The following is a 22593-nucleotide window of genomic DNA, read 5'->3' as shown; positions in this document are numbered from 1 at the left end:
CCGTTGTGGCTCAGCGGGTTAAGCAGGTTAAATGTTCTTGAAGACACAGGTTTGATCCTGGCCTCACTCAGTGGGTTAAGTAAGGGTCCAGTGTTGCCATGAGCTGTGTATAGGTTGCAGATGTGGCTTGGATCTGCCGTTGCTATGGCTGTGGCATAGGCCGGCAAATGCAGCTCTGATTTGACTCCTAGCCTGAGAACTTCCATATGCTGCAGGCACGGTTACAAAAAAAAGAAAAAAAGAAAAAATTAACCATAAACCACATTCCTTTACCATGATAACAGCCAAGGTCACTGAGCTCTGATTTGGGGCAGTATCTCACTACATATGCAACAACTCAGGGGTTGACGTCTTCATTATCTCCGTCGTTCAGATGAGGAACTCAGCCTGGAGTTCCCTGGTGGCTCAGTGGGTTAAGGATCTGGCATTGCCACTGCTGTGGCAAGAGTTCCCATCCCTGGCCCAGGAACTTCCGCATGCCTCGGGCACAGCCAAAACCAAACAAGGAATAAATAAATACACACACACACACACACACAACAAAAAGAATGCAGAGCCTGAGTGACTGGATAACTCACTCAATGTCCAGAGGAGCTGGAGTCATGCAGGCAGCTGAGACCAAGCTCGTCACCATCCATGTGCTGCCCCTTGAAGGCCTTGCCCCTGCCTGTCCCCACCCCCGAGTCCACAATTCTGGACATTTCCTTGAGGAAGCCTTTCTCACTGGCTACCAGCACTGACAGTGCTGATGTGAATAGGAATTCAGAGAGACGGGGCAAAGCGGGCATGCTGAGGGAGGAACAGCAAATGTTCTTGAAGGAGCTACAGCTGAGACTCATTTCAGAACCTACTTTTCCTGGTATCTCTCTCTTTTTTTTTTTTTTTTTTTTTTTTTTTTTGGCCTTTTTGTCTTTTTAGGGCCGCACCCGCAACCCATGGAGGTTCCCAGGCTAGGGGTCGAATCAGAGCGGTAGCCGCCAGCCTACACCACAGCCACAGCAACGCAGGATCCGAGGTGCGTCTGCGACCTACACCACAGCTCACGGCAAATATCTTCCATCATGTTTTATCAGAAGTGATTGGATATAGTTCCCCATGCTGTACAGCAGGACCTCATTGCTTATCCACTCTCCATGTGATAGTTTGCATCTACTCCCAGTCCAGACTCCCAGTCCATCCCACTCCCTCCCCCTTCCCTCTGACAACCATAAGTCTGTTCTCTGTGTCCGTGAGTTTGTTTCTATTCTGCAGATAGGTTCATTTGTGCCATATTTTAGATTCCACATATAAGTGATATCATTTGGTATTTGTCTTTCTCCTTCTGACTTACTTCACTTTGTATGAGACTCTCTAGTTCCATCACGTTGCTGCCAAATGACATTATTTCATTCTTTTTTATGGCTGAGTAGTATTCCATTGTCTATATGTACCCCATCTTCTTAACCCATTCGACTGTCCTTCCATCAACTATTTTCAAATTAAAAGATTCAGACAGCTTCAGTTTCACAGACTCGGGCAAATCAATGTGATATAGGAGCAAGTTGAGGCTCCAAACACGTTTCCCAAAGTCCACCACACCCAAAGATTGTGATGTTTGCTGTATAAAGGTTAAATTAAAAAATGTTGGCCTCACTGTTTCCATCATTCAATTCCCTCTCTATCTTCTAGCACAGCCACCTTTGACAACATTCAATTAGAAGCTCTGTTCTCTCCAGACGCCAATGGGTTTTTGGCTAAAAGACAGATCTAGAAACCCTACAGAGAGATTTCCTGCTGAGCAGAAAATTCCAAAGTATTGGAAAGTGATAAAGATGAAAGAGCTACCTTTAAAAGTATGAAGACACACTTGGTGATTATGTTCATAGGAAACAGAATGCTATTCGGCTCAAAGATTATACACACATTGGAAGGCTGCCCATAATGCTAATGAACTCTCCTGGGAAAAAAAAAAAAAAAAAAAAAAACTTGTAAAAGTAAAATAGCAAATTGTACTTATATGGGGCTTTACTCTTTTAATTTATTTTTATTTTATTTTTTTAGGGCTGCGCCCGTGGTGTATGGAGGTTCCCAGGCTCGGGGTCCAATCGGAGCTACAGCTGCCAGCCTACACCAGAGCCACAGCAACACAGGATCCGAGCCACGTCTGTGACCTACACCACAGCGCATGGCAACACCGGATCTTTAACTCACTAGGAGCGAGGCCAGGGGTCGAACCCACAACCTCATGGTTCCTAGTCGGATTTGTTTCCGCTGCGCCACGACGGGAACTCCCTATATGGGACTTTATGTCTTTCAAAGTACTGTCAGGGAGGAAGACATTTTCCTCAGCCCTCTAGGTTCTTCCAGCTCCTCTAAAAATTAGATTCACATGAGACAGATTAGCAGGAGGAAAAACAAAAGTTGAATAACATGTACACAAGAGAGAGACCCAGGACAACTGAGTAACTGCTGAAATGAGTGAAGCCCTCATCTTAAATACCGTCTTCAGCTAAAGACAAAAGACACCGTTGGGACCTCAAGGGGGAGGAAGGCAATTCACATGGAGATGGAACAGCCACAGTTTGGTAAACAAAGTTCTGCTGGAAAAAACAAAACAAAACAAGAAACAGGAATTCCCAATGTGGTTCTGTGGAAATGAATCTGACTAGCGTCCATGAGGACGCAGGTTCGATCCCTGGCCTCACTCAGTGGGTTAAGGATCCGGCATTGCCATGAGCTGTGGTGTAGGTCGCAGATATGGCCCGGATCTGGCATTGCTGTGGCTGTGGCACAGATTGGTGGCTACCAGTCCAATTAGACCCTAGCCTGGGAACCCCCATATGCTGTGGGTGTGGACCTGAAAAGACAAAAATAATAATAATAATAATAATAAAGAAACGAAACAAAACAAAACAAATATCTGATAGGCCAAGCAGAGACAGTGGGATACAGAAAGGACTTTGCTATGCTCTTCCCTGTCCACACCTTATCTCTGGTGACCGACGCCTTCCTGGAACAGGTCCTCTACCTACATTCCTTTAGGCAATGAGAGGGGACATCAAAGGTTACGCATGAGTCTCTGGGACCTTAAAAACAACCAGCCTAAATTCATCCTCAGGCCACAGAAACCCTTGTGGGGTGGCAAATTTTGCTCCCCTAGGGCACTTTCACGTTACTGAAACAATGGAGAGGTTCTATAATCCTCATTTGAAAGAGAAGGGACAAGGGACAGAGATCAGAAAGGGACACAACATGGAGTTCCCATGGTGGCTCAGTGGTTAGCGAATCCGACAAGCATCCATAAGGGTGCTATTTATTTTTATTTTTTAGGGCCACACCCTCGGCATATGGTGGTTCCCAGGCTAGGGGTCGAATGAGAGCTACAGCTGCCAGCCTACTCCACAGCCACAGCCACACGGGATCTGAGGGGCATCTATGACCACAGCTCATGGCCATGCTGGATCCTTAACCCACTGAGCAAGGCAGGGATCGAACCTGCTACCTCATGGTTCCTAGTCGGATTTGTTAACCACTGAGCCACGACGGGAACTCCAAGATGAGAGGTTTGAAAGGAAAACATCTCCTGGCCTGACCCTTCTCTGGTCCAGACTCCCTCTGGCCTGGCCATATCCCTGCCTTGGGGTTTTCTGAAGGGGTTTCCTTCCCTGCCATTTGTAACAGTCTTGACTAATGAATCTCTTCTTTTCTCCTTCTCCATGTGTCTTGGCGATGTCACCCACAGCCAGAATTCTAAGCCCTCACAGAAGCTGCCTCCCAGATCTCCAGCTCACCTGAGGCATATGGAAGATCCTGGGCCAGAGACTGAATCCTAAGCTGCAGCTGTGGCAATGCTGGATCACTTACCCCTTCACTGGGCCCGGGATTGAACGTGCACCTCTGCAGCTTCCCAAGCCACTGAAGTCAGATTCTTAACCACTGCACCATGGCAGGAGCTCCCTTTTTTGTTGTTGTTGTGGTTTATTTATTTATTTTTTGACCACATCCAAGGCATGAGGAAGTGCCCAGGCCAGGGATCAAACCTACGTCCCTGCAGTAATCAGAGCCACAGCAGTGATAGTGCCAGATCCTTAACCTATTGAGCCACGAGGGAACTCTGTTTTTAAATCAGTTGGTCTTTTATCAACAAAATGAGAAAACAAAAAATATTTGTCAGTCATACATAGAATAAGGGACCAGTATCCAAAATATATGAACAACTCACACAACTCAATAGCAAAACCCCCAAGCCATCTGATTTTAAAATGAGCAGAGAAACTGAAGAGATGGTTTTCCAAAGAAGGCATAAAAGGGCCAATAGGTCCATGAAAGGTGTTCGACACCACCAGTCATCAGGGAAATGCAAATCCAAACCACACAAGGGATCGGATCACGTGGCGGAAGAGTAGGACGTGGAGTTCATCTTCTTCCACAAATGCATCCAAAGCCCCATGAGAGGAGCTCTCGTAGCTCAGCACGTTAAGAACCTGACATAGTGTCGAGGATGTGGGTTCGATCCCTGGCCTTGCTCAGTGGGTTAAGGATCTGACATGGCTATAAGCTGTGGTGTAGGTCGAGGACACTCCTCGAAAGCAGCTAGATCCGGTGTTGTGGCTGTGGTGTAAACCTGCGGCTGCAGCTCTGATTTAACCCCTAGCCTGGGAACGTCCATATGCCACAGTGTGACCCTAAAAAGAAAAAAAAAAACACAACCATGAGATATCATCTCACACCTGTCAAAACATCTGCATCAAAAAGACAAGAGATAGCAAGTGTTGGTGAGGATGTGGAGAAAAGGGAGCCCTGGTGCCCAGCTTGTGGGAAGGTAAATTGGTGCAGCCACTATGGAAAGCAGTATGGAGGGTCTTCAAAAAGTTAAAAACAGAGCTACAGAAGACCCAGAAATTACACTTCTGGGCATGTACTTGAAGGATATGAAATGAACTATATCAGTGTATACATACATAGAATCCAGCCATGAAAAAGAAAGAAATCCTACCATTTGTGACAATGTGAATAGACTTTGAGGGCATTATGCTAAGTCACGTAAGTCAGGGAAAGACAAATATTATATGGTCTCACTTATATGTGGACTCTGAAAACAAACAAATGAACAAAACCACCTCCTAGATACAAAGAACAAATTGGTGATTGCCAGAAGCAGGGGGTGGGGGTAGGTGACATGAGTGGAGGTGGTCAAAGGTACAGACTTCCAGTTACAAAACGATTAAGATCATGTACAGCGGTGTTCCCGTCATGGCTCAGTGGTTAACGAATCCAACTAGGAACCATGAGGTTGTGGGTTCGATCCCTGGCCTCGCTCAGTGGATTAAGATCCGGCGTTGCCGTGAGCTGTGGTGCAGGTCGCAGACTCGGTTTGGATCCTGCGTTGCTGTGGCTCTGGCGTCAGCCGGCGGCTACAGCTCCAATTAGACTCCTAGCCTGGGAACCTCCATATGCTGCAGGAGTGGCCCAAGAAATGGCAAAAAATAAAATAAATAAATAAAAATAAAATAAAATAAAATCATGTACAGCATGGCGACTGCAGTTAACAAGACTGTATGTTTGAGAGTGTGTGTGAGTCTGTGAGAGTAGATCTTAAAAGTTCTCATCACAAGAAAAAATTGTAATGTGAGGGGATGAATGTGAACTATGCTTACTGTGGTGACGAATTCACTGAATTTTTTTTTTTAATTATTTTTATTTTAATTTTTTTGCTTTTTAGGGCCGAAGGTGCGGCATATGGAAGTTCCCAGGCTAGGGGTTGAATCGGAGCTGCAGCTGCCGGCCTACACCACAGGCACAGCAATGCCAGATTCAAGCTGTGTCTGTGACCGACACCACAGCTCACGGCAATGCTGAATCCTTAACCCACGGAGCAAGGCCAAGGATCGAACCCGCATTTTCATGGATACGAATCGCATTAGTTTCTGCTGAGCCACAACAGGAACTCCCAATTCACTGAATTTTGCCAACGACCTAAATGGTCTTCTCGGTGGCAGACCAGGCCGACTGACATGCAGATTTTGGCCTTTCAAGATCCGAGCAGAGGTTCAGCCGTTCCAGCCGAACTTCCAACCCAAGAACTGAGAGATACTGAATGGGTGTTGTTTTCAGCCTTTAAATGTGTGGTGAATTGTTACAGAAGCAATGGAAAATGAATGCTGTAAGATTTGAGACACCTAAGGAAGGAACAGAGGGGCTTTCAGATGCTGCCTGGAACCTACTACCCCGTCTGGCATTTGTGCTGCATCCAGATTTGCAAAACAAGACCTGATCTATCCTCTCACTCTGCCTTCCCACGGATGCCGAGAAGAGGGCTGAGGAGAAAAATCACCCATTTTTATCTTCGCAGAGAAGCCTGCCGCAGAGCCACGTTCAGGGCTTGCCTGCCCTGGAGTCTGGTTCGTGGGAGGACAGAGGTTAGAACTCCAGACTTGGGGTGAGCTGAAGAAGGAAGCATTAAAGGACAGACTCACCTTCCTGTAGATGGCGAAGATGGTCCCAATGGAAGCCAGGCAGTCGATGTTGGAGGATCCATCCAGCGGGTCAAAGCAGACCACATATTTCCCCTACAAGCACAGAGGGCAGAACACCTGATCAGGGCAGCCTCCGAGCCACACTCCCTATGTAAGTGGCTGTGTGTGGCAGATAACACCACATCAACATTGCTGCAGCACAAAGGGTATCCTTACCCAAAAACGCAATTACTTGAGAGGACGGGTGTGTGAGCACATATGAATTGCTCAGCTCGGAGCCCTCCCACCCAGGAATGGATTAGTTGATGCCCACATGGGGTGATGGTGGTCCCGCCCACCCATAATAGCTCTCCTTCCACCTGCTCTGGCCCTGCCTTCCCTCCCTCCCTTCCTGGAGCCCCAGGGACCCCAGCTGCTGAGGGTGCCGTCGGAAACCGAGTCTAAAATCGGCCCCTTGGAGTTCCCATTGTGGTGCAGCAGAAACAACCCCACTCGTGTCCATGAGGATGTGGGTGCCATCCCTGGCCTCGCTCAGTGGGTGGGGGATCCGGCATTGTGGTGAGCTGTGGTGTAGGTCACAGAGGCAGCTCCGATCTGGTGTCTGTGGCTGTGACTGTGGCTGGCAGCTACAGCTCTGATTGGATCCCTAGCCTGGGAACTTCCATATGCCACAGTGAGGCTCTGAAAAAAGAAAAAAAAATCGGCTCCTTGCTGGGAAGAGGTGGAGAAGCGGAAGATGAACTTTGAACTTTGGTGAGTTCTACCCATGTCCACTGTAAGTTCAGTTATTGTTTTATTGATCATTTTCTCTGAGCCTCTCCCTAGAAGGCTTTTTTCATTGTGGCACATTTTGACCAGAAAGAAAAATCTCAGAACAATGTCCCAGGGCCCCTGAGTCTGTCTTAATAGATAACTGGTATGGAGTTGCCGTGGTGACTCAGCAGAAATGAATCTGAGTAGCATCCATGAGGACACAGCTTCAGTCCTTGGCCTCACTCAATGGGTTATGGATCCGGCATTGCCATGAGCTGTGGTGTGGGTTGCAGACGTGGCTTGGATCTGGTGTTGCTGTGGCTGTGGTGTTGGCTGGTGGCTACAGCTCTCATTCGACCCCTAGCCTGGGAACTTCCATATGCTGTGGGTACAGCCCTAAAAAGACAAAAAAAAAAAAAAAAAAATAATATAATAAATATATATAATATATAGCTGGTAGGTATGAATATGAATGAAAATACCCCTCTGGGTTTTGCAGCATCGATCCCTCACCTTTCTGACTTGAAAACTGGGAGACAGAGCAGGTGGGCGTCTTGAGATGCCTATGACCCTCATGCTGGCCCACGCTGCTGTCACCAGCAGCCGCCAGCAACATTCAGTGGAAAGAAATCACTAGATCTTTTTTACAGGCCTCCGATGTGCAAGGTTCTATGAGAGCCTTTAGTGACAGAGACTGACATCTCCCTAATTAAACACTGTAGTAAAACATCCAGTCAAATGGGAGTCATTTCTCCCACAGCTTAACTGCTTTCCTCCTGACTTTCAATTACTCCTGACTTTCAATTACTCCAATGAATAATGCCCGAGCTTAAATTGAGCTTGCTTTCTTTCTACCTTTCTTTCTTTCTGGGGGGACTACACCAGTGGCATATGGAGGTTCCCAGGCCAGGGGTCAAATTGGAGCTCTAGCCACTGGCCTACGCCAGAGCCACAGCTACTCGGGATCCCAGCTGCATCTGCAACTTACACCACAGCTCAGGGCAGCACCGGATCCTTAACCCACTGAGCAAGGCCAGGGACCGAACCCTCGTCCTCTTGGATCCTAGTCAGGTTGGTTAACCACTGAGCCACAATGGGAACTCCTTTTTTTTCTTTCTTTTCCTTCCCTCCTTCCTTCCTCCTCCCCTTTTCTTCTTTCTTTCTTTCTTTCACTTGCTCAGCAGGAGGTGGGGGTAGGGGGTAGTAGAATCCATAAACTTGGAAATTCCCCATTCTCCCTGTGGATAATCCAGTTCAGCCCATTCATTCATGCATGCATTCATTCAACACATATTTGCTGAACATCAAGCATATGCTGGAGAAGCTTCCAGGGCTGGTGTGGAGCCAGAGTAGAGGATTGGAGAACTAGCGTGGAGACCTCTGTAGCTCAGGCCAACTGGGAAAAAAAATGTGAGGTTAGGGGAGTTCCCATCGTGGCGCAGGGGAGACGCATCCGACGAGGAACCATGAGGTTGCGGGTTCGATCCCTGGCCTCATTCAGTGGGCTAAGGATCCGGCGTTGCTGGGAGCTGTGGTGTAGCTCTGATTAGACCCCTAGCCTAGGAACCTCCATATGCTGTGGGTGTGGCCCTAAAAAGACAAAAAAACAAAAAACAAAAACAAAAAAACTGAGGTTAGATGGGAGAGTTAATCCAGGGTCATATCAGTGGAAACTGAAAACTGAAAATGATAGGTGTGAGTTAGCTTAAATGATGTGAGACAGTAAGTGTAATGTGCTTTTGCACAGTCCTAGCATACAGTAAGTGCTTAATAAATTTAGCTTGGCTTTACTTTTCTGTCCTTTTAGCTAATCGTAAAGAAATGGCATCCTGTCCCCAAGACCCACTGTATAAAACAAAGGCATTTAAGTGTCCTGGTATTTATGTGCATCCTGTATTGAAGCTGAATATGGGCTGTATTTTTTGGCCACTAGCTTTTTTAAAAAATAAACTCAGTTCTCGCTGTGGCACAGCGAGATGACAGCATTTCTGCAGCACCAGGAAGCAGGTTTGATCCCCAGCCCGGCATAGTGGTTAAAGGATCCGGTATTGCCACCACTGCGGTATAGGTGGCAACCACAGCTCAGATCTGATCCCTGGCCCAGGAACCAAAACAGAAAATGAAAGAAAAAACTGTGAAACCATCCTGAATACAGACCTTCCCCAGTCGTGCTCTGCACTAACCGAATTTTCCACTGTATTAAAGGAAAAGCAACGATCCTTATGATTTTTCTGTTTTAGCCTAACAGTTTGTCAGGCATGAAGCAATTTCTGCTGAAATTTCTCAAAGCCCCTTGGGAAGGGGTGGGGAGTAGAAAAGGGGTTGAGATGAAGAGGCTGTATAATACCCCTCTTCCCAGGAACTCTGCTTTTTATTGGACTTGATTGCCAAGCCCTCCAAAATGTTGGGACCTCTTCCCAGTACATCAAGTGAAAGCACATGATGAATCCCGGCCGGAGAGGTTTCGGTAACTCACTCTGACTTATTTCCTGAATGAATCACTGCCCTATCATGGAGTCTTTTAGACTAGACAGCATAAGACTTCCAGCTAAAGAAGTATGCAAACTATTGCCGCCGGCAAACAAAAATTAAGCAACAGAGGCTGAATCCCAGAAACTTAAAAAAAAAAAAGCAGGGCAACCAGATCTTCCCAACTCAGTTGCGCCTCTACTGGTTAACAGAGGAACTTCAGCCCGGCCCCGCCGCGCACCCTCTTCTCCTTGGCGGTGATAATCGCATCTTTGTTCTCTTCTGAAACCAGGACGCAGGTGCTGTAGGAGGACTGGAGCATGTTGATCACCAGAGCATTGGATAACACGTCCAGTTTCTTCACCTCATCTCCCGTCACGTTCACGCTTCCCGCGATTCCATACCTAAGACGACAAGAGGCTGGAGGAAATCAGGAAAAGAGCCCCACGCTAGTGAAGATGGTCTGACGCCCACACACAGCCCTGTGTCCCCCTTGTCCCTTCTTGGCTCCAGATTCTCCAGATTATAAATACAGCCGAGTGTGTCCGGACTCACAGCGCTGTTTCTCCCCTTTACATGTCAGGGACATTGTCCTAGTCCCTTGTAGTCTGGGTAACACTAACCAGGATTCAGTCTTACTAAGGCACAGCCCTTGCCCACCCCCACCCCACCCGACCCCTACCCCTGCACTGGATGGGACAGGGTTCATAAGGTCAGACACGTGGCCATAATTAATACTCTCCAAAAGTCAAGGACTATGGTTTTCCAGTCCTGGAACCTTTAGTATTTGTTGATTATCCTCAAATAGTGGCCTGCTGGGCTGAATTGAACATTGCTCTGCTGTTTCTTGAATAAGAATAAAATTTAGAAGGCAGACTTAACTTTTTTTTTTTCTCCCATGCCTGCCCATGGCATAGGGAAGTTCCTGGGCCAGAGGTTGAACCCACACCACAGTAGTGACAATACCAGATCCTTAACTCTCTGAGCCACCAGGGAACTCCTGGCCTAGTTTTTTTTTTGGTTTTGTTTTTTCATCTTTTTGGTTTTTTTCCTTTTTAGGGCTGCACCTGCAGCATATGGAAATTGCTAGGGGTTGAATCGAACTGTAGCTGCCGGCCTATGCCACAGCAACACCAAATCCGAGCCACATCTGCAACCTATACTCCGCTCACAGCAACGCCGGATCCTTAACCCACTGTGAAGCCAGGGATCAAAACTGCATTCTCACAGACACTGTCAGGTTCTTAACCCACTGTGCCACAATGGGAACTCCTGGAATAGTTTAATTTGATTCTTCTACCACCATTCCAAGCAATGTAAGAAGTCTCTCTGAGGCCTTGTGTTTTAGAGGATTGCTGTGCAAAGACCTCCAGCTCCCACCCTCTTATGTGGGATCCTTGAGACACATCTAAAATGCCAGTCGGGGAGTTCCCCTTGTGGCTCTGCGGGTTACAAACCTGATTAGTATCCATGAGGATGTGGGTTCAATCCCTGGCCTTGTTTAGTGAGTTAAGGATCCAGCATTGCCGTGAGCTGTGGTTTAGGTTGCAGACGTGGCAGCCACAGCTCTGATTTGTCCCCTAGCCTGGGCACTTCCATTACCGTGGGTGTGGCCCTAAAAAGCCAGAAAGAAAGAAAGAGAGAAAGAAAGAAAGAAGAGAGAGAGAAAGAAAGAAAGAAAGAAAGAAAGAAAGAAAGAAAGAAAGAAAGAAAGAAAGAAAGAAAGAAAGAAATCAGACCATCCTTGTCTTTCCCAGAATTGACACGTTCCCCACAGAGGGCTCCAGGCCCCAGGAAGGAAGCCCTGGCTCCCCCTGGGGTTGCCTCTTGGCCCTCGCACCCTCGTCTCAGCATCTGCAACCCAGGAGCAACCCCTCCCCTCCCCTCCCTTACATGGACCCCTGGGTTCCCTATCCCCTAAGCCCCTGGCTCTTCTCTCCAAGAGATGCATGGCAGTCACCCCCTCAAGCCTTGTGCATTCCAACAGCTGCAGAGGTCCCGAGGCCCCAGCACCCCTCGAGCTGCTTCTCTCCTGTCTGCCTTCGAGCATGCCCATTCCCCCATGGGAGCGTCCTCTGCCCACCAACAGCTTTCCCTCACTCGCCCTCCTGACCCCTGCCTGAAGCTTCCCTGTTCTCACCACACACCGGCACACCACTGCCACCCCTTCCACAGCAGCCACAATCTAAATCTGCTCATGGGAATGTCCTTCCTGCCCCATTATCTGCTCACCGAGGGCAGAATCCATGACTCACTGTACATGTTTCCACGGTGTTCAGCTGCTCTATATACATTCACTGAACTCTGAAGTGTGATAGAACGAGCCATTGGCAGTCACCTTAGGATCTTCATGGGGACTAGCCTCAAAATAAAGCAAATACTATGGAGGGCAGAATAGAGACATGGAAATAAACGAGGTCCCAAATGTCATCACTTTGTTGCTTGATCAAGCTTGGCCTGAAAATCTGCCTCTAGGCTGTTGAGCAGTATAAACCATAAACCCCCATGTTCTTTAGGAGTTCCTGTCGTGGCTCAGTGGTTAACGAAGCCGACTATGAACCATGAGGTTGAGGGTTCGATTCCTGGCCTTGCTCAGTGGGTTAAGGATCCAGCGTTGCTGTGAGCTGTGGTGTAGGTCACAGACGTGGCTCGGACCCCACTTTGCTGTGGCTCTGGTGTAGGCCGGCAGCTACAGCTCTGATTAGACCCCTAGCCTGGGAACCTCCATATGCCGCGGGAGCGGCCCTAGAAAAGGTGAAAAAAAAAAAAAACTCCCCCAAAAAACCTCCCATGTTCTTTAAACTAGCTTCAAGTTTTCTATAATTTGCAACCAAAGCTTTGTAAGCGCCATAGCTGTCTGTTAGAAAACATTTATGACAGAATGAAGAATGGATAGAAGGAAAGTAATTCCCTTCTTCTCCTCTCTGTTAATGCCATCAATTTATTTATTTTAATTTATTTTTTATCTTTTTAGGGCCACACCTGCAGCATATGGAAGTTTCCAGGCTAGGGGTAGAATCGGACCTGCAGCTGTCAGTCTACACCGCAGCCACAGCAACGCCAGATCTGAGCTGTTTCTGAGACTTACACCTCAGCTCACGGCAATGCTGGATCCTTAACCCCCTGAGCAGGCCAGAGGTTGAACCCACATCCTCATGGGTACTCTTCAAAGCTGCAGCCGCCAGCTTCCACCCCAGCCACAGCAACGTGGGATCTGAACCATGTCTTCAACCTACACGGCACTTGGTGGCAATGCCAGATTCTTAACCCACTGAGCGAGGCCAGGGATCAAACCTGCATCCTAATGGATACTAGTCAGGATCATTATAGCTGAGCTATGATGGGAACTCCCTAATATGGACTCGATGCATCTTCTACTGGAGAACAAAAAGCTAGGGTGCCCTAGGCCTGTGGGTGGCAGAGTTGAGACTTAGGCTCAACACCACCCCATCCCCACCCAAATCCAAGCCCTCAATCCTCCCTGCAGGTGCTGGGCATCTGGCTCTGTCTACCCCCTCCCATCACCAATACCTCTCCTTTCAGACAAGGTGGAAGCTCATTCACAATGAGCTCTAGTTGGAGCTAAGCGGCCTAACAACCGCCCCAAGTTAGATTATGGTCAGAAAAGTGTTTTATAACCCTTAAGACAGTATCGTTTATTCTTTTTACTAACAGTAAAACTTTATTGACTTTTTCTTTTTTTTTTTCTTTTTCTTTTTAGGGCCACACCTACGGCATACGGAAGTTCCCAAGCTAGGGGTCCAGTCAGAGCTGTAGCTGCCAGCCACAGCCACAGCCATGCAGGATCTGAGCCACATCTGTGACCTACACCACAGCTCATGGCAATGCTGGATCCTTAACACACTGAGCAGGGCCGGGTATAGAATCCAAGTCCTCACAGAATCACCCCTCATGTGGGGTTCTTAACCTGCTAAGCAACAAAGGGAACTCTATTGACAATTTTTAAATGGGATGTCCTGTCATGTTGATATTAGAAAGCTGGGAGAGGATTTCCAGGGGTGGATTTCTAGGCTTCCCTTTTTTCTACAGCAGGGAGCAGAGAAAAAAAGAAGAAAAATGTGAGATTTCTGATCAGTTTTGCATTTATCGAGCATGTGCCTAAAAATGTCTTCTCAAAAAGAGGAAGCAAAGCAATGAGGGGCTTGAGGCTCACAGAATGGGAAAGCGGCAGACTTAGGCGCAAGTCCCAAAGTCATGAGCAGAATTGCTGGGAGACAGAATGCAAGCTTTCAGCTCTCTGAGAAGCGATTCCAGGTTCCTCTCAAAATAATCTTAACATCTTATTAGAAAGAAGGAATTTCCAGCCAATGGACTTCTCCAACAGATAGTTTGGGTGTCTAGTACAGAGGTGCCAAGGGAAGGATGCCACCTGAATTGGCGGAATGCATGGTCACTGCCAGACCCAGGACCTTGAAGAAACTGTGACAGCCGGACCTTTTGTTTCCACGGGCTGCGCCTGCCACCTAGTGGTCAGTTGGCAGCATCCACCAGTTAGTTAGCTGGCAAATTTCCCCCATCCGGCCTTGAAATGGTGGTAATGGTCAATTAAAAGTACATTAAATGTGAAATAAATTGAATGTATAGTAAGTGGTGCATTTACTGAGCATTTATTATGGGGTTGGCACTGTCAAAACATCATTCATCACATGGACTTACTAAGCTTTACAACAGCCCTACGAGTTAGGGACTATTCATACTCAGTCTGCTTTATAAATGGGGGAACAGGCTCCATCACCTGGCATGAAAAACCAAGTCACTGGAGCACCTGAATTCTCCAATTCCTGAGTCCACTTCCACAGGACACACTGAGGCCACAAAGCCAGAGCTCTACAGCGGTTAACACAAGCCCATCAAACCAGCCCCTGCTCTGCTGAGTCTGCTGCATTGAGGAGCCCATCATGGGTGTGGATGACACTGAGAGGTCAGCAGGCCGTCCATCAAAACTCCTGCATGCACAAGGCTCACCGCCTCCTGGTGGGAGCATAACAGAGGCAAGGGCTATACCTCAGGTTCATGAAGGTTCTTAAAAATAGACAGCACTCCCCGTTGTGGTTCAGCAAAAACAAATCCGACTAGTATCCATGAGGATGCAGGTTTGATCCCTGGCCTTGCTCAGTGGGTTAAGGATCCAATGTTGCTGTGGCTGTGGTGTAGGCCAGCAGCTATTGGACCCCTAGTTGGGAACATATGCTTCAGGTGCAGCCCTAAAAAGCAAAAAAAAAAAAAAAAAAAGAGAGTTGGCCATTTTGCCAAACACTAATACAGGTATAGCAATGCACAAAGGAAAATCCAGTCCTAATCACCCTTAATTTGGATTCCACCACTGGGTCACAAAACTTTATACAGGTAAATTCTGTAATTATCACTTTTTTTTCCATTAAAAGTCCTAAGTTGTTAAGAATAAATATTTTAATTATTGGACTTTGATATTTCTTCATTTTGTAATGATGATGATCATAATGGGTCCTGCTAACTTCTGAGAGGACCTCAAACTGGAATTGCTACCAGGAAAATGGAAGCCCCAAAGAAAGACTTGCTTTTTTTTTTTTTTTTTTTTTTGTCTTTTTAGGGCCGCACCCACAGCATATGGAGGTTCCCAGGCTAGGGGTCGAATTGGAGCTACCGCTGCCAGCCTACACCACAGCCACAGCAACGTGGGATCCAAGCCGCATCTTCGACCTACACTGCAGCTCACGGCAACGTCGGATCCTTAACCCACTGAGCGATGCCAGGGATCAAACCTCTGTGCTCATGGATGCTAGTCAGATTCGTTTCTACTGAGCCATGACAAGAACTCCAAGACTTGCTTCTTTTCATCATAGACTTAAACTAGACCCTTGACTGTGAGGATCAGCAGCCGTAGCATGAACTTGGCTGCCGATCTGGGTTTGGATAAAGCACCAAGAGCTCAAAATGCTCTGAGTTCCCTCCTCCTTGGCCCCCTGCACCTCCCAGGTTCCCGCACACCAAGTGGAGAGGAGATTAAGTCCCAGAGAAGAAATAACAAATTGTTTTTAAAAGCAAAAGACTCCTTTTGATGGTAAGAAGGGAGAAGGAGCTTGGGTTGCAGGGAGTCATTTGGTAAATGATTTCTAGCTGCCAACGACTGTAGGCAAAGGGCAAGACAATAAAGGGCTCATATCTGCAAAGGCATTAAAGAGCCATCTCAAGTCTCCTGGCAGTCGCTTTGTGCCAGGGAGAATGCAAACGCAAGTCCCCATAACTCAGGGTAGGTTTTAGTGGAACAAGGCCCTGAGCTTGTTATCATTACAATACGTGGCAGCTGGAAAAATCATATATATTTTTCTCCATAGCGTGTCTCCAAGTATTTTGTTCTTCTTCTTTTTTTTTTTTTTTTTCTTTTTAGGGCTGCACCTTTGGCATATGGAAGTTCCCACATTCGGGGTCAAATCGGAGTTGTAGCTGCCGGCCTCCACCACAGCCACAGCAATGCCGCATCCTTAATCCACTGCGCGAGGCCAGGGATCGAACCCACATCCTCATGGATACTAGTTGGATTTGTTCCCTCTGAGCCACAACGGAACTCCTGTTCCTTCCGTGACACAAGGCAAAGTCCCTTTTATCAACGCACCCCTGGAAGAATCTTTCAAGGCAACTCGCTCCAACACCCCACCCCTCCACCCCCCGCCAGGGCACACAGGCTAATAGCTTTTGACCTGAGGGTATCCAGCCCCAACACCTGCAGCCCTGCCCCCACCCCACCCCCACCCCCGGCCTGGATGGGACTCACAGGTTGGCCAGGCCGGCCTTGCGCACGGCAGAGGAGATGGCTTTGATGGCCGTCAGCATGGAGTTGAGCAGCTGCGTGAGCTCCCCGGTGCCTTTGGCCTGCCGGCCCTTTTCCATAACATAGCGGGTCAGGGTGAGCATATCTGTTTCGAAGGGGCTTCTGTCCCCCATGATGCTAGGGAATGCTTCAAGTCCTTGTCTACCTGCAGAAGCAAAGCCTTATCTGTAAGGACTGATCCGTCCGCCGCTGAATCAGAGCTGATTATGAGTCTGTCCTAGCTGGGCCAGGACCTTTAAGGGGGAAGTGCCACCACCCACGTGGTTGAGATAACTGGGCAAGCCCTCAAGGAAACCTCTCTGGCCTGGCTCATCTGAAGGCTGCCAGAGCCCTTAAGCAAGCTGTAAATAGAACAGGCAACCCGGAACCACAGACCTACTTTTTCTTGATGAAGCTTCTTCTTTAAAGATCCTAAGAAGCAACCATTTAGTAGCAGGTAGGAGATGGGAAATTCATCTGCGGAAAACAAGGGTCCCTAAAACCCTGTTATTCAAGGGCTCCAAAGGATTCTTCTTGTATCTCCGCTGCGGTGCCTCCTTCCCTTTCATCACAGACACAGATTGGCAGATACCTTATCTGGGGAATAGGTCACATAACAAAATAGTGGCAATCCTGGCACCTCTTAGCCAGGGTTCTCTCACATGTTTGAAAGGGATGCTTTTTATTTCCAATAAAAAGTACGCTTTTTATGGATTTCCTGTTGTGGCTCAGCAGTAACAAACCTGACTAGTATCCATGAAGATGTAGGTTTGAACCATGGCTTCGTTCAGTGGGTTAAGGATCCAGTGATGCCGTGACTCGTGATGTAGGTTGCAGACATGGCTTGGATCTGGCGTTGCCGTGGCTGTGGTGTAGACTGAGAGTTGCAGCTCCGATTCGACCCCTAGCCTGGGAACTTCCATATGCCACAGGTGCAGCCCTAAAAAGAAAAAAAAATGCTTTTTATTTCCAACAAAAAATTTATTTTAGATGGATATTTATAATAGATATTCAAATCTGGAAGAAAATAAATTCTATTCCTAGCACAATGCCTAGCACCAGGGTTATTTTATCAATTCTTTATCCTTTCAATTTCTCCGGACTTGCATTTTTTTTTTTTTCCTTTTCTTTTTAGGGCTGCACCTGCAGCGTGCAGAAATTCCCAGGCTAGGGGTCCAGTTGGGGTTCCAACTCCCAGCCTATGCCACAGCCACATCAACACCAGATCCAAGCTGCGTCTGTGGTCTACACACATTTACACCACAGTTCACGACAACATCAGATCCTTAACCCACTGAGGCCAGGGATCAAACCCACATCCTCATTAGATACTAGTTGGGTTCTTAACCAACCCACTGAGCAACAATGAGAATGCCTGCATTTTTTTTTTTAACTTTTCCCTTTTAGGGCTGCAATTGCAGCATATGAGGTTCCCAGGCTAGGAATCAAATCAGAGCTACAGCTGCTGGCCCACACCACAGCCACAGCAACGCAGGATCCTTCACCCATCGAAGGAGGCCAGGGTTTGAAGCCGCAACCTCATGGTTACTAGTCGGATTCATTTCCACTGCGCCACGATAGGAACTTCAATTTTTATAATGAAAAAAAATAGGTGCTTGTTGAACAAAAAGCCCTACAGAGCCCATCCTCCAACACGCTCCCTAGAAATAACTGCATCAGAGCTGCTGGTGGTGGTGGGTTTGAGTTGGTAATAGGCACCTCTGGCGGGTCTGCACAGGGTGGTCCCAGCAGTTTCTCCAGGGGCAGAGAGACCTGTGTACAATTCGAAAAGCTCCTGAAACCTCACTTTCCTGACTTGTAAACGTCGGTAACAATAAAACTTCTACCTTACAGAGCGGTTATGAAGATTAAAGTGGTAAGATATACCGGTCACATAATAGGTGCTGAATACCTGTTAGTTATTCTCCTTCTGGATTTTTTGATGCATATATGCCTATATGTATATACACACAATTTCATTTTACAAAATAGGAAAATATACCCATTGCTCTATAATCTGATTTTTTTTTCTTTGATAGTTATTTCAATCAGAATGTGTTGTGCTGCAAATAATGGAAAACCAAGAGTGATTTAAATACAGGGAGTTTATTTTTCTCATGTTTCCTGGTAAGTTCACTCCAAGGCGGCTGTTGGTATTCGTTTAGCTGTGCAAAGGAAACTCTCTTTCTTCTCTGTAATCCTTGGTCAATTGGCTTTTGCCTCCAAGTGTGTCATCTCTTGGCACCAAATGGCCAGTGCAAGTCTGAACATCTAGGCTACACTGAAGATCCAAAGAGAAGGGGAGTTCCCATTGTGGTTCAGATTACTATCCATGAGGATACGGGTTTGATCCCTGGCCTTGCTCAGTGGGTGAAAGATCTGGCATTGCCCGTGAGGTCACAGATGCGGCTCAGATCCCGTGTTGCTGTGGCTGTGGTGTAGGCCAGCAGCTGCGGCTCAGATTAGACCTCTAGCCTGGGAACCTCCATATGACTCGAGCATGGCCCTTAAAAAAAAAAAAAAAAAAAAAAAAAAAGAGTGGAGAAGGGCAGCTCCAACTACATCAGTTCCTTTTTATCAGGAAAGAAATAATTCCTCACGATCTTTGTATAAGGCTACTCCCCACCCAAGTAGCCTTCAACTTGTGTAGCATTGTCTACCTTTATAACACACAGTGATCCTTTGCTGCAAGAGCTGGGCACTGGTATTGAATCAATCAATCTAAAGTGTCTGCCACAAAAAAGTAGCCATGTCAATATATAGTAACATACCTCATTCTTGTGTGTGGTCAGGTTTGTATTTGCTTTTTGTTTTGCCTTTTTCCAGGTTTTTTTGCTTGTTTTGGTTTTTATTTTGTTTTGTTTTGCTTTGCTTTGTAAGGCCACACCTGCGACATATGGAAATTCCCAGGCCAGCGGTCGAATCAGAGCAGCAGCTGCCAGCCTATGCCACAGCCACAGTAGCCGGATCCAAGCCAAGTCTGCAAAGGCAACACTGGATCCTTTTAACCCTCTGATCCAGGCCAGGGATCAAACATTCATCCTCATGGATAGTAGTCAGGTTTGTTACCACTGAGCTGCAACAGTAACTTCTCTGCTTTTCTGGTAACAGCCATCCTCATATGTATGAGATGTTATCTCAGCGTGGCTTTGATTGGCGTTTCTCTAACAATTGGTGATGTCTAGCATCTTATCATCTTATGTGTCTATTAGCCTTTCTGGTTTCTTTTTATTATGTTTTCTAAAAGTATCTGTTCACGAGAGGTTGGAAGTGAAACAAACAAGCTAGTGCTTCCACACAACTGCCAGGAGAACCCTGGTATCCAGCACGCTGCAGATATTAAGAATGAGCAAGACTAGCTAATTTGGGGATCGGGAGGGGAGTATTGCCTGATGTCACTTATAAACCATCAACCACTCACCCATAAATGGCTCCAAGGGAAGGGCTGCTGCTTCTGCTGCCATCCACCCCAGGCTGACAGCAGGTGCAGCGGTCCCACCCCTTTGCAGCTGCATTTAAATGTCAGAAGTTCGAGTTACCCAATGGTCTAAAATTGCAGCTGATGACCTTTCGGCAAATGCTAAAGTTCTTTCAGGGCTCACGACAGGGTAGAAACTTATAGAACAGCTGTGTCGAAAGACTAGAAGAAGGGAGAGGGGCATCCAGCTCACATTTATTTTCATGCTAAGGACATCCTGGTGACCGCAAAGCCATCTGTGCTCTGCTCAGTGAAAGATGCTCACAGACCTGAGTCTAAGAAGGACAAGCAGATCCTCCTAAGGGCTTCCGCAATCCTGCTCCTGCTCAGGGCAGATCTTGTGCACATTGTATCTGACTTATACTAAGTATTTCACCGTGTTGGGTGCCAATGTAAAGGGTATTCCGTTTTGGTTTTTTTTGTTTGTTTGTTTTTGTTTTTGTCTTTTTGCCATTTCTTGGGCTGCTCCCTCGGCATATGGAGGTTCCCAGGCTGGGGGTCTAATCGGAGCTGTCGCTGCCAGCCTACACCAGAGCCACAGCAACGCGGGATCCGAGCCGCGTCTGCGACCTACACCACAGCTCATGGCAACGCTGGATCCTTAACCCACTGAGCAAGGGCAGGGACCGAACCCGCAACCTCATGGTTCCTAGTCGGATTCGTTAACCACTGCGCCATGACGGCAACTCCCTATTCTGTTTTTAATTTCAAATCCCACCTGTTCATTATTAGTATATAGGAAAGCAACTGACTTTTGTACATTAACCTTGAATCCTGCATCTTTTTTTCCCCCCAAGGCATGCAGCAGCTTCATGTGCGATCTTGTTCCCAGACCAGGGATTGAACCTAAGCCACAGCGGTGAACGTGCTGATTCCTAACCACTAGACCCCGAGGGCGAAGCCTGCAAACTTGCTACAATTGTTTAAGAGTCCCAGGAGGGATTTTTTTTTTTTTTTTTTTTGGTTGTTTTGTTTTGTTTTGTTTTGTATGTGTCAATTCTTTCCGATTTTCTACATAGAGGGTAAGGTCACCTGTGAACAAAAACACTTATGTATCTTCCTTCCCAACCTTTTATTTTCTTTTATTGCCATATTGCATTAGCCAGGAATTCCGGTGTGACATTGAAAAGGAATGGTGGGAGGGAATATTCTTGCCTTTCACTCGATCTTAATGGGAAAGCTTTGAGTTTCTCAACATTAAAATGGTATGACCATGGAGTTCCCGTCCTGGCTCAGTGGAAATGAATCTGACTAGTACCCGTGAGGATGCAGGTTCCATCCCTGGCCTCGCTCAGTGGGTTAAAGGATCTGGTGTTGCTGTGACTGTGGCATGGGCCAGTGGCTATAGCTCCAATTGGACCCCTAGCCTGGGAACCTCCATATGCTTGGGTGCAGCCCTAAAAAGACAAAACAAACAAACAAAAACAAAAATATATATGTTATCAGTTGGGTTTTTATAAATAGTCTTTATCAAGTTGAGAAAGTTCCCATCTATTCCTAGTTTACTGTGAGGTATTTTGTTGGTGGGGGTGGTGGTTTTTTGTTTGTTTGGCTGTGCCTGTGACATATAGAAGTTCCTGGGCCAGGGACTGAACCTGCCCCATAGCAGCAACCTGAGCTGCTGCTGTGACAATGCTGGATCCTTAACCTGCTGTGCCACAAGGGAACCCTGTAAGTTTTTTCATAAATGGATTTTGTCAGATGCCTTTTGCGCATCTATTGACAGGATTATGTGCTTTTTCTTTTTTAGTCTGTTCTACGATGGATTATATTGATTTTCAAATGTTAAACGAGCCTTGCATACCTGGATAAATCTCACTTGGTCATGGCATATAATTATTTTTATACCTTTTCTATTGGTTTTACTACTATTCTGATAAGGACTTTTGCATCTGTGTTCATGGGAAATATTGGTCTCATTGAATGAGTTAGGAAGCATTTCCTCTGCTTCTATCCTCTGAAAGAGATTGTAGAGGATTGATATAGTTTCTTCCTTAAGTGTTTGGTAGAATTCACCAGGAAACCCATCTGAGCTTTGTGCTTTTGGTTGCAGAAGGATAGTAATTATTGACTCAATTTCTTTAATAGATATAGTCTTGTTCATATCATCTATTTCTTCTTGCGTGCATTTTGGCAGATTGTGTCTTTCAAGATATTGGTCCATTTTATCTGGGTTGTCAAGTTTGTGGGCATAGAGTTGTTTATTGTTCATTATACTTATCACTTTCATGAGATCTACAGTGATGTCCCCTCTTTTATTTCTCTTTTCTTTTTTTTTTTTTTTTTTTTTTTTTTTTGCTTTTTAGGGCTGCACCCGCGGCATATGGAAGTACCCAGGCTAGGGGTAGAATCAGAGGTACAGCTGCCAGCCGATGCCACAGCCACAGCAACGCAGGATCCAAGCTGTGTCTACAACCTACACCACAGCTCGTGGTAACAACAGATTCTTTTTTTTTTTTTTTTTTTTGTCTTTTTTTTTGCTATTTCTTGGGCCACTCCTGCGGCATATGGAGATTCCCAGGCTAGGAGTCGAATCGGAGCCTTAGCCACCAGCCTACACCAGAGCGACAGCAACGCGTGATCCGAGCCGCGTCTGCAACCTGCACCACAGCTCATGGCAACACCAGATC

At 46.7% G+C, this 22593-nt stretch overlaps 1 protein-coding gene across 1 annotated transcript in view; it reads right to left on the bottom strand.

The window, feature by feature from the left end:
* FBP2 (fructose-bisphosphatase 2) overlaps window positions 1-16713 on the bottom strand; it is a 29872-nt gene extending 13159 nt beyond the window's left edge. Inside the window, 3 exon segments of the mRNA NM_001167632.2 lie at window positions 6456-6548; window positions 9919-10081; window positions 16450-16713. Of these exon segments, the coding sequence (NP_001161104.2) occupies window positions 6456-6548; window positions 9919-10081; window positions 16450-16508 (315 nt within the window). The 5' untranslated portion in view covers window positions 16509-16713.

The sequence above is a fragment of the Sus scrofa genome, chromosome 10 (genome assembly GCF_000003025.6).
Source record: "Sus scrofa isolate TJ Tabasco breed Duroc chromosome 10, Sscrofa11.1, whole genome shotgun sequence".
Lineage (NCBI taxonomy): Eukaryota > Metazoa > Chordata > Mammalia > Artiodactyla > Suidae > Sus > Sus scrofa.
The sequence above is the reverse complement of the archived record's forward strand: the minus strand, read 5'-3'. Positions and strand labels throughout refer to the sequence as shown.